Source organism: Barbus barbus (genome assembly GCF_936440315.1).
Source record: "Barbus barbus genome assembly, chromosome: 4".
NCBI classification, from domain to species: Eukaryota; Metazoa; Chordata; class Actinopteri; order Cypriniformes; family Cyprinidae; genus Barbus; species Barbus barbus.
Window position 1 is genome coordinate 28,063,679 of NC_136732.1, and position 11,785 is coordinate 28,075,463.

An 11,785-nucleotide genomic window follows, 5' to 3' on the forward strand; every position below is an offset into this window, starting at 1 on the left:
GATGACAAAAAGTTTTGGAATGCCTGCATTACATGTATCTAAGAAATAACGTGAATATGTGCATTTTAATTAATTAATAACACATGGTTAAAAAAAACCTACAGAGTAATAATTCAAATAAAAATGAATGTGTTCATCAGTAGTTGATGCAATGTTGAAACCCTTCTTAAACCTGAAATGATTTTTGTAAATCCAGTGGCCAAATGCTGTCTCTGTGTGAATGTCCACAAAGATGGACTATATGTACATATATATGTATATAATCGCTAGGCTATTTTAGAAAGGAAAATGCAAAAGATGAAAAAGAGAAAGTAGGGAGATTTAATCATTTATGAATAATTTATTGCAATTGTGTGAATAACATGTAATCATGTAATCCATAAAGTAACTGTAGTCTGATTACGAGTATTTTAAAATGTAATTTACTCTGATTACAAGTACTTCATTTTTGGAATCTGATTACGTAATCCAGATTACATGTAATCAGTTACTACCCAGCTCTGACTACAAGTGGTAGCTAAATACAATTTTTAAATACAAAGATAGTATGCTAAAAGTGCATTTTAGTTCATATTCATGGTGTCTCAAAATAGCACAGTTGAGTACACTTAGATGATCTTAAGTTTATCTTAAGGAGTACTAAAGGATCATTTTTAGTGTATTAAGTACAAAATTAGTGCGCGAAAATAGAGCACTTTAAGTGCATTATGGAAGTGTACTTGTTTTTCACCTGGGTGTTCACACTTCCTCAAGAACTGAACTGTTGTGTTGTGGTCTCACCTTCATTCATCTGTCAAAGGACAGTGCATCAGTATCAATCTTCTAGGACTGAATTAGTAATAACCTTTATTTAGGGGAGTCATGTAATACTTTCATAGCCATCTGGTCCTCTAAGCACAAGTGTGCACTGAGTAACTGGGATGCACCAAGCTCACCGTTATTTTTGTCTCTTGACATAAAATCTCTTCCTATTATTTAAACAATAAATTACTATTGTGAAAACCTTGTGCCATTAATCTTTAAGAAGTTATTTTTGTATAATTGAATAGGTTTTATATATGATTGTTGTCATTATTTTTTCATTTTTAGTTTTATTTTAGTATATCAAGTTAAACTAAATAAATAAGTGTTACCTTGACAAACACCTGAAATGAAGAGAGTTTATATATTTTTTTTTTATTATTTGTTAGTGTTTATTATAACAAAATGAAATGTAATGAAAAGTAATGAATGCTTGTTTTACTTGATTATAATAAACCTGTATTTAAGAAATATAATTAATTTAGAGATAAACCATTTACTAATATTGCAAATCAAAGAGATAGACAAATGCATGGAAGTGTGGATAAAAAGTGTTAAAAATGTTAAAAACTAAAGTAATGCCACATTACAAGTTTGCTATTTTCAAACATTTTTAATTTTAAACCACAAGTTTAAAGAAAAAATTCAAAAGAAAGTACATGTAATAAATTGCACAAATAACTGTGACCTAAACACCAGCAAATTCAGAGGAAAAACACAAAATTCATGATTAAGAATATCAGAATATATAGAGAATAATACAAGAAAATAATATTACCAGAACTAAAACAGAAACATTTTTGACAACATAGAACACAAAACATGAGCAACAAGGTAATACATGTTGAAGTGGAGTGAATACTGGTCCCACATTGAATTAAAGTCTTATTTGAACAAAAGAGAAATTCTGCCATTAGTAAGGCCGTTCTCTGCGGTCATGTCTGTGTTCACCCCTGAAAAACACACAACTCAGGCAATCAAATACATTTTTCACTGGTGAATATTGTATACTGAAAATCAGTTTTCTACTAAATAACATTTTAAGATGTGCAAGAGCGTGAATCATCAGTAATTTCACCTTGAGTCCATCTTGCCAGGTCCAAATCCTCCCCGGTCACCTCCCCTCCCTCCTCTGAAGCCCCCTCGATCGCCACCACGACCGCGGAAACCACCTCGATCAAAACCGCCTCTGCCCCGGTCTCCACCAAAACCACCTACAAAATCAGACACATTAAAGCAGCAATCCACTGACTTCACTCAGTCACATACGACTGCAGCATCTTGTTCTTTTTCGCAGAAATGTTTCTCTTTACCTCCCATCGGTGGCATTCCTCCTCCACTTCCCTCCGGTTTGGGAGCTTTGCACTGATTACACTCATTTCGCCATGAGAAGTTCAAATTACCACAAGTTCTGCCCACACACAAGAGAAAAGCAACAATACACAATATTAAAGCAGCCAGTTGAGATTTGCTATAGTATTTAATATTTTACATGAGTGTACTATATATAATATGTATTACGTAAATGTAAACGCTTCACAATGTGGTGAGAGTTTACAAACCAACACTTACGGGTTTGAGCATTTCCAGTCTCCTGCTCTTTGCTGGCCGCCGCCACCACCGCCACCGCCACCGCCATTGTTGCCTGGGAAACCACCACCAGCACCTCTTCCACCCCCAAATCCCCCACGGCCCATTGGCCCTGCAAGAGAAGAAAACCATGTCAGGAAAACAAAAAGACCAAAAGAAAAAAGGAGATGACAAAAAAAACCACAACGAGATATAATCTTACCTCCTCGACCACCTCTCATGCCACCACTGCCGCGTCCAAATTCAGCTCTGCGAGTAGCGAAGGACACCTTGATAGGATTTCCATCAAAATCCTTACCTGAGGGGGGAAGATGTCTGTGACTTAGATGTCCAGGAAATCAAAAAGTGTGATATACTTTGACCAACATACCATCAAACCAATCAATGGCTGCTTTTGCAGAAGGAGGGTCATCAAACGAAACAGTAGCCTCCCCTTTAAGCTTCCCTGTCTCTCGGTCTGTGTACAGATTTATCATGGGTAATCCTGTTTTCTTATTGATCTGTGAGAGAAAATAAAATGATATTAAGACAAGAACTATGCTAAGACAATTGCTACACAGTGGTAGTTTTCTCTTGCTTTTCCACCTTGATGATGCCGATCTGTTTGAAGAAATCTGCTACCGACTCCACGGTATAGTTGTCTCCAAGACCTTGCACAAAGATGGTGTTGTTGTCAGAGTTATCCTGCTCTTGCACTGTATAAAAAAAAAGAAAATAATTTATAATCAGGCTTGAAAATGGTGTAATAATGCAAGTAATATACGATAATGTTTTTGACTTACTATTGGGCCCACCAGCTCCATGATCCCTGGGCCCTTTGAAGCGAAAGGAACAGTCATTAATATTACACATGTACACAAACACACAAATTACGCACACTTATATCACTCATTCTTAATCATCTTGGGGGTCATATACTTCTGTACCATCAATTACATCTAATGTATGCTCCAAATATAGAAAACAGGACCTGATGCAAATCTGTAGCTGGATATTTGAGAGGAACACCACAAGCACCAACCGACACTACACATTTTCAAAACTGATGAAAACTGGCCAACGTTTGAATAAGTCCGAGGTCTCAAGTGGGAGATTATTTCCTCCCATACCAATAGATGTAGCTTGATTTATACTCCTAGGAACTCCGAAATACATATCAGACAACTCCATGTAGTGGCTTTTTATCTCTCATTGGAAAGCGGCAAACCATGCAATAACCGTCTAGTTCAAACCCCTGCAACCATACTTTTACAGTCAGCTTTGCAAAGAGCGGCTATTGGGTCTTTTGTTGTTGTTGGTTTCTTGTCATCTTTATTAGTTGTAGGTATTTGGTCAATTTTAAAACATGCACAACTAATAAGGACAACTTTTAATATTCCACCTTAAAATACCACTGGATACCACTTTGCAACCAGTATCATTCACCTTTTTAAATGAGGAGTAACTCCATCATCAGCACTGCACATCACAGTAATAAACGATATTTACACATTACATCAATGACCATACATTAATTGGCCATATGAAAAGGTTCTCATTCTCCATCCCACAAAAGCAGATTTCCAAACAGTCAGACACTGGGTTGTGTCATTGCTTTTGCTCTCAGAGTACATCTAGATATTAGAGTTTCCCAGGTTTTCACAACTTTTATACAACTGCAAGTAATTTGGAAAACCATTAGAATAGTTACCAACACCACTGATATTTTAAGAAGATTCCGATGATCAACGATGAACCACCATCTCACACATTTTACCAGTCTAATCTGAAGACAAAAAAATAAAAATAAAAAAATTCTAAAACCCAAATGTTGTACTTTCAGTATTAGGAAATAAGACCATGACTCACTGTATTAGACAGCCATATAACCCCAAAGTGTAGCAAGCTTTGAAATCACCTTGAAGTTCACCATACAATCCACCATCTTCAGCAAATATTCTTTCCATACGAAACCAATGACAATTTTCACTGGATCTGGTTGCATGTCAAATTGCATTTGAGCTAGCCAGATAAGTTTGAACACCTTGTTATACCTTTAGATGCCATTTGACGTAGTTACCAGTTAGAAACCATGTGGAGAACAAGCATGTTGGTTTCCAGCTGATGCAGTCATGTTCAAACAATTATGAACATGTTGTGCATGTTTCAAACTGTTATATATTGTGAACATGCTTTGTAATACTGACCCCTTCTATCTCCAGGTCTCCATTCCTGTTGTTTTAGATCAGATACATGTTTCTGTTGAATTATTCCATCAGGACCTTTATCAGACAAGTACAACACTAAAACCACCTGACACAAATGGATTTGAACAACCTCTAGAATCCAGTTGTTGGCCACCTGAATCCACCTTTTAAAAAGCAAAAGTGCTCAGAGTACAAGTTGGGTGCAACAAAAAGTGAGATTCAAAATAAATAAAAATGAATTGGATTCTTCAAGGTAAATTCGAACAATATTATTTTTGTGTGGTTGTTAAAACAATTGGCCCGGTAAAATAAAAATCAGTAAAGGGTACAGGAATTTCTCATACAAATTGATGAATATTTAAAAAAAAAAAAAAAAAATTATCCCAGACTTCTGGAGGCATTACATGCATTGTAAGAACAGTCAAGCTAATAAAGGTATGTGCGCATCACTTCTACTGTCCAACCACCACAAAACGACACTGCCACAGTAGGTGCAAGCATTGAAAAAAGTATTTTTTGCAACAACTGACTTTTGTTTGCATATCAACTAAAGAATGGTGCTTTTTGATAAAAGTGCATAAGAAACCACAACAATCCATTTGGAGTCACCAAAACGATCACGTATCAACCATTTTGTAGCATGTTTCTGAGTCTGCTCAATAGCTTCTCATTCAATAAGACTCCTATTACTAAATATTCTTTATATTTTTTTCCTTATATTGAGAATATTTTCTGAAGTGTGTAGCGCCATCAACAAGAGAATGAATGTTGAAATAATAGCAGTAATTCACCCAAAAATGTAAGTTCTCTAATACCTTCTGTTATGTTCAACAGAAAAAAAAGTTGTTTAGACTTAAACAACATGAGGGTAAGTAAATTAAAGAATTTTAATTTAGGCAAAATATCCCTTTAAGTTTTTATTTTCTTTGACCGTTTTCGAATGAGTTTATTTCTTTTCCATCCACAATGAGCATGCTGTTGCTAAATCTATTAAAGCGTAGTTGTTTACCACACACACCAAGTGGTTACCACATTCGTTTCAGTGTTTTCTTTTAATGCAAGTTTGTCTGTGACACAACCAGATGCCCACTCCTCCCCCTATTTGACCAGGCTCTCTTTAAACCCCTTAATTTCCTTGTTTAAAGAGTTTGTCACTTACCACCAAACTTATTGAATCCTCCACGATCACCCATTCTGACGGAGAAGGAGAGAGAAGCGAGACGAATTGATGCTTGATGAGGGTAGTGCCCCATTTCACTCGAGGCTGGAAAGGCCCCACCCATCTCCATCATCTTTTCTACAAGATCCCCATTGCCCCCTATCCCAGCTGCCCCCTCTCACTAGGTTCACCTTTCCTCATAACCCATAAGGGCTTCTGGAAAACCCTTTTTATATTTCCTTCCCAAAGTCATGCGGGCCCCTATATTATAACCATTTGGCCTATTTCGCTCAAAAGAATTACCATTTTTTTTACCGTACAGATTTGCAGTGCATCTGTGAACTCAATCATTTTGTTTCACCAAATTAATTATTTTCTTTTATCTGATCTTTAGCCCAGGACCTTCACCCAAACATTATCCGTGTTCTGTTACTTTGGACAGAAACTGCACACACTGCATTCAGTTTTGCATTTAAATTAATAGAGACATGACTGATGTGACCACTCTCCCCCCTTTTGGATGAATTCAACTGTTCCATAGTGTTTTGGGATCCTTTTAAGATTTGAAAGGATCTTTAAACATCCCCTAATACAAAACAAAAATACAAAATTTTTGCCCGTAAGTTTTTTTTTTTTTTTTTTAATTGATAGTCACACATGCCTAATTTATACTTGACTAATCTTTCCCAGTTCCCAGTTTTCTAGAGCCTGTGTTTCTGTTTTATCTTCTTCAAAAGGATAAGCCTAAATCGCTGAACCTTGTAGAAAACAGCCTAGGAGGAGATTTAAAGATTCATTAAAGCATTGCAACACACAATAATCCTGTAGGAGAGGATGGAGAAGATTTAGAGAACAGGTGTTTTTACATGACAGCACCTTAAGATGTGGACCAGAATGTGGGATCACAGCCAGATGGGGTTTATCATCTGCTGCTTCAAATAGATATCTTAAGTGTAAAATTTTAACCTTAACCTTCCCATCAATACAATTTTGGGGGGTTTGTGAAAGACTGTATGTTCTTGATACTATGCATGTGCCAATTCTTTGGTTTTGGCATCTGGGGGAAAAATGCAGCAGAAGCAGAAACAAGCGTTTTAGCACTCTAACACTCATGTCCTCACTTTCAAGTAGTGATTTGAAGAGGTTTTTGCCTTTAAAACATCATACCGAATCAATTTATTTTACACCAATAAGTCAAACACTTCAATGCTACTTGTGGGGGAAAAAAAAAAAAAAGCTAGGAAAGCTAAATCAATACAGTCGTTCACAATACTCTGCAGGTTACGCATGTGTTTTTTAACGATATCAGAACATATTAACATCGTATTAAACCCGAATACTATTATCAGTAGTCCTACTTATAAGTACTTGAAAACTAAAACATAATAAAAGCATTACTGATGAGAAATCATAATGAAAACAATGTACTACACTTTAACACTATATGTAAAAAAAGGTCAATAAAACCTAAAACTTTTTTTCATAAATTATAACATTATTAAACTCCTGGTCACAATGTGCAATGTAGACGTGTGAAGGCAAACATTTGATGTGATGCATTCCCACAGACAAGTAGTAAAAGGATCAAGTTATTGTCACAAGACAGGTCACGTCCAAACCCATAATTCGTTCATTTTTTCCATCAATAAGTCAATGATGAACTAAAGACCTGGTCATTTATTGCAACTTTCGATTAGTTTTAGAATAATTTTATGTGAACCTTTGGCAGGTTCCATCTTGTGAAGGGTGAAGACACGGAAATATTCAGCACACCGGCACCAACTTAACATCATGTATCATTTTAGGTAAATACATGAATAGGAGAATCACCAATAAATCATACACCAGACCATTCTGGCTCATAATTGGATGTATTTTCTGCATTGAGTTTTACTCCAAGTTAAAGTTTTAAATAGACCGTAACTTTACACCACAATTCAAGACATTTTAACTGTAGTTAATCAAGGTCTAGGCCACCATTTAATTTCAGCCCAGCCAATTGATATAGTGCAACACCTTTGGCTCTATTTTAACCTTTTACCTGTTGATTTTTTCCTAAATGAAACGCAGATGCATACAGGTGGACTTTATGTGGTGAAGGTGACAGGAAAAGTGCATGATGTGAATATATGCTTACCCCATTCCTCCTCTGCCACGGGGTCCTCCACGACCACCTCTGTCAAACCCACCCGCTCCTCGTCCTCCAAAGCCACTTCCACCTCCGCGACCACGTCCACCTCTACCATCCTGGCTATATCCACCATCCTGGCCACCATAGCCGCCACCTCCACCACCACTCACTGGCGGGGCATCCTGGTTGTAGCCTAGAATAGAATTACAACACACTGAGATTGAAATACATCACGCCTGCCTAAAATATTCCAGCCTTGCACTGCATTAGTACTTTGAAATAACTTGAGTAGATATGTAAGACTTGTTGACACCATATAGTTTATCAGCTGACGTGAAGAGCTTGAACATCTGGTATTGTGTGATCCTCAAAGTCGGCAAGAGTATGATGCCTTGTGATCTAAAATCTTTACAGATTTTCGAAGTTGTGTAATGTATCCAGTCTTAACGCTTAAAGTACCGTATATTTTTAAAAACACTAATAATTTAATAGCACTCTTAAGGTTGGGACAGACCAAGTCGATGGTCGGCCGTCGGGGAGCGTCTGTCGGGATAGTTTGTGTTTGGCTCGTCGGGCTCACGTCAGCGGAAGTTTGCCCGATTCAACATGTTGAATCAGTGTTGGGGCCGTCGGCACGAGTGAGAACTCTGATTGGATGTTCAGTTTAGTGAATGAATCCATGCAGGAGAATTAAAGCGAAAGTGATGAAAACTAGTAAGTAAATCAAGGCTGAACAGACAAGGCTATTCTAATGTATTCTTTCACAAGCATTCCAATACGCAAAAATTATCCTAACAACATGAGCCGCTTAAAACGATGAAAGTTATCAACGTTACTGATATTCAAAATGGTAAGAAAGTGCTGCTTTGTTTACATTTTGTATATCTGCGTTTATCTTTGTTTCAGTTTCTCCTTTTGAATGACGCATATTTACTAGTGATAGCTGCTGATTAAGACAGCTAACTCCTCTCACGCAGGTGCAGAACGCATGTGTTAGTTTGAGCGGTGTGTGCAAGTACAGCTTTTTGGTCCGACGCCGCCGACGTGAGGCGATAACACTGTCAGCTTTCGTCGCTGCTAGTTCTTTGAAGTCGGCTTGGTGTGTACTGGGCTTTACAGGTATAGCTCACCCAGGAATGACAAATCTATCATTAATTACTCACCCTCATTACAAACCCGCAAGACCTTTGTTCATCTTCGGAACACAAATTTTATGTTTTGATTAAATCAGAGAGCTTTCTGACCATCCATAGACAGCAACACAACCATCACGTTCAAGGCACAGAAAGGTAGTAAAGACATCATTAAAACCATGATGTCTTGTAACATCCATGTCCATGTAACATCAGTGGTTCAACCGCGTCATGTGCTGTGGTGCTCTCGTGAACGTGCATCGAAGACTGACACGGAAGAGAAGAAATTGTTGAAGTCATTATTTTTGTTTTCTTTGCGCACAAAAAGTATTCTCGTAGCTTCATAAAATTAAACAAATTTTAAACACTGATGTCACAAACTATTTTAATCATGTCTTTACTAACTTTCTGGGTTTTGAACATGGTAGTTGCGATGCTGTCTATGCAGGGTCAGAAAGCTCTCGGATTTCATCAAAATATTTTAATTTGTGTTCCAAAGATGAATGAAAGTCTTACGGGCTTGGAACGACAAGAGTGAGTAATTAATGACAGAATTTTCATTTTTTGGTGAACCATCCCTTTAAATGGAATATTTAGAAATGAAATGGAATCATAGAAATTAAGTAAATAAGTAAAAATCTAATTTTTTTTATCCTGTTTTTTATAATGTTATGAAGCCTAAATTCACTTGCTTTGACTTATTTTAGTCTTTATGCGTTTCATTTTTTATTTTAGACAAAATACTACAGAATTGTAATATTTCTTTGGACATTTTTTTTTAGTTCTACAACAAACAAATTAAGCAAATATTTAAGCTTATTATTTTATTTTTCTAGAAAAGAAAAATGCCAATTCTATTAAGTTTTGAACTACAAACTGAACAGCTCTATTTCCTATTACCATCAAATTCTATATGACGACAATTCTATATGCCGAACGAATCTCTCAAGCTCACCTCCTTGTCCGTACTGATTTTGTTGCCCATAGTTTTGAGGTGGAGGAGAGCTGTAGGTGGGAGATTGGTTGTAAGGCCCTCCTCCATGCTGAGGGGACTGGTGTTGACCCCCACTACCCCCGTATCCACCGCTCTGTCCTCCACTGCCCCCATATCCTCCAGACTGACCCGCACTGCCACCATATCCACCCCCACCCTGCTGCTGCTGCTGACCATAGCTAGAGGACTGCGAGCTGCTGCCATAGCTGCTGAAACACAAAAAGGGTTTAACATATAATAATTTGTTACATTTATATAGCGCTTTTCTAGGTACTCAAAGCAATAAAATAACATTGAGTCCAAGTATTATCTTTAACAAAACTAGCTTTAGACACTTTGACATCCAGCTGAAATCTCACCTAGAGGCAGATGGAGGAGTAGACTGATTCTGGTTATAGCTGGAATAAGAGGACTGCTGGTTGTAGCCTCCACTTTGAGCTGGTGGAGGCTGGCTGCTGTTACTGTAGCCTCCAGAGCTGTAAGACTGACTGGACTGAGTATAGCCCTGAGAGGGGGGCTGAGACCCATATCCTCCTATAAAACGACAAGGATTTAGATATGATGGCCTATTCACAATATTTTCAGTTTAATTGGAGGTATTAATGAATAATACCTGATTGGGACTGTCCAAAGCTGGAGCTACATCCGCCCTGATTATAAGCAGGGCTGCTCTCTGAGTTTTGGTTGTATCCTCCATAGCTCTGCTGGCTGTAATTTTGGCCGGAGGGTTGACTGTAACTCTGGCTGGACTGTCCTCCATAACCACCGTAACTGGACACAACACAATTATTTTAATCATAAATGTGAGCAATCGTTCAATACTTTAACAACACTTTGGGAAGGTTGCTTTGAACTTACCCATGGCTTGAAGTTTGGGCATAATCTAAAGGGAAAATACAATGTTCATTAAAGATAGTGGCTGTTTTTGGTAATTTACAAGTATTTGCAAGATCAAAAATCAGTCTACGTTGGCCTTAGGAAGATTATAATTTAGTTCACAACAACATGAATTTATTTATTCCCCGATGTCATTCTAAACCTGTATGGCCATCTTCGGTGAAACACAAATAAGATGTTTTGTTGTTTTGGTCCATACAACAGAACTCAATGGTAACATAATTTTTTGGATGAACTATCCCCTTAATAAAAGTAAGCAAGATCCCGTTTTTTAAAAAAAATAACCGTCTCACATAATTCATTAGCTAATGGAAATGGGAGCGTTCCTGTTTGTGTCGCGTCGAGTGTATATGGGGAGTCGAGAACGCCAGATAGGCCTAATTAATCATTTTCAACATTATTAATTTATTGAAACTGAATTTAAATCGATGTATAGTGGGTTCGGTGCAAAAACAGGTCAGTGGAACAAGCCAGTTAAAATAGAAAGCGCTGCAAACAAAATGGCGGATGCCGACATGTTCTTCGTTTTTCTTTATCACAAATTAAACCATAAATGCATCAAATGCGTCTATCGCTTCAGTAGCATGTACATAACATCACTAAATGTCCTCACCAAGCGCGAGTGACCCAAAAAAGAAGATTTGCGGAAAATTACGAGGTAAGTTACGCTTTGCATCAGATGCTGTGTTTAGGTTAATGCCAATAGCGACTGCAATAAAACGCGAAATCATATTAACGTTACACTAACCAAACCTTACCATTTGACGCCATAATCGCGCTTGAAATCGTTTCAGAAGCTTATGCAGAAGACCAGTTTGTGCAATGTTGCACAGTCACCTTCGGTTACCAGTATTAACTGCGCCGAAGCTGACGCTGTTGTATCGGTCTGAGCCT

At 37.5% G+C, this 11,785-nt stretch overlaps 1 protein-coding gene across 2 annotated transcripts; it reads right to left on the bottom strand.

Annotated features, from left to right (window-relative positions):
• Positions 1–1,394: 1,394 nt before the first annotated feature.
• LOC306868989 (uncharacterized protein) lies at positions 1,395–11,785 on the bottom strand. Of its 2 annotated transcripts, none has more exons than XM_079415509.1 (15): positions 11,650–11,785; positions 10,853–10,877; positions 10,608–10,765; positions 10,354–10,528; positions 9,956–10,200; positions 7,874–8,060; positions 5,737–5,771; positions 3,174–3,206; positions 2,977–3,086; positions 2,762–2,891; positions 2,594–2,689; positions 2,374–2,503; positions 2,115–2,212; positions 1,880–2,015; positions 1,395–1,754 (listed from the first exon to the last, which is right to left on the bottom strand). In XM_079415509.1, the coding sequence occupies exons 1-15, from the start codon at positions 11,660–11,662 to the stop codon at positions 1,715–1,717; spliced, it is 1,611 nt and encodes a 536-aa protein (XP_079271635.1). In that variant the 5' UTR covers positions 11,663–11,785; the 3' UTR covers positions 1,395–1,714. The 2 variants fall into 2 exon arrangements, with proteins under 2 accessions (XP_079271635.1, XP_079271634.1); XM_079415508.1 differs by having other exon boundaries at positions 9,956–10,203; positions 11,650–11,771.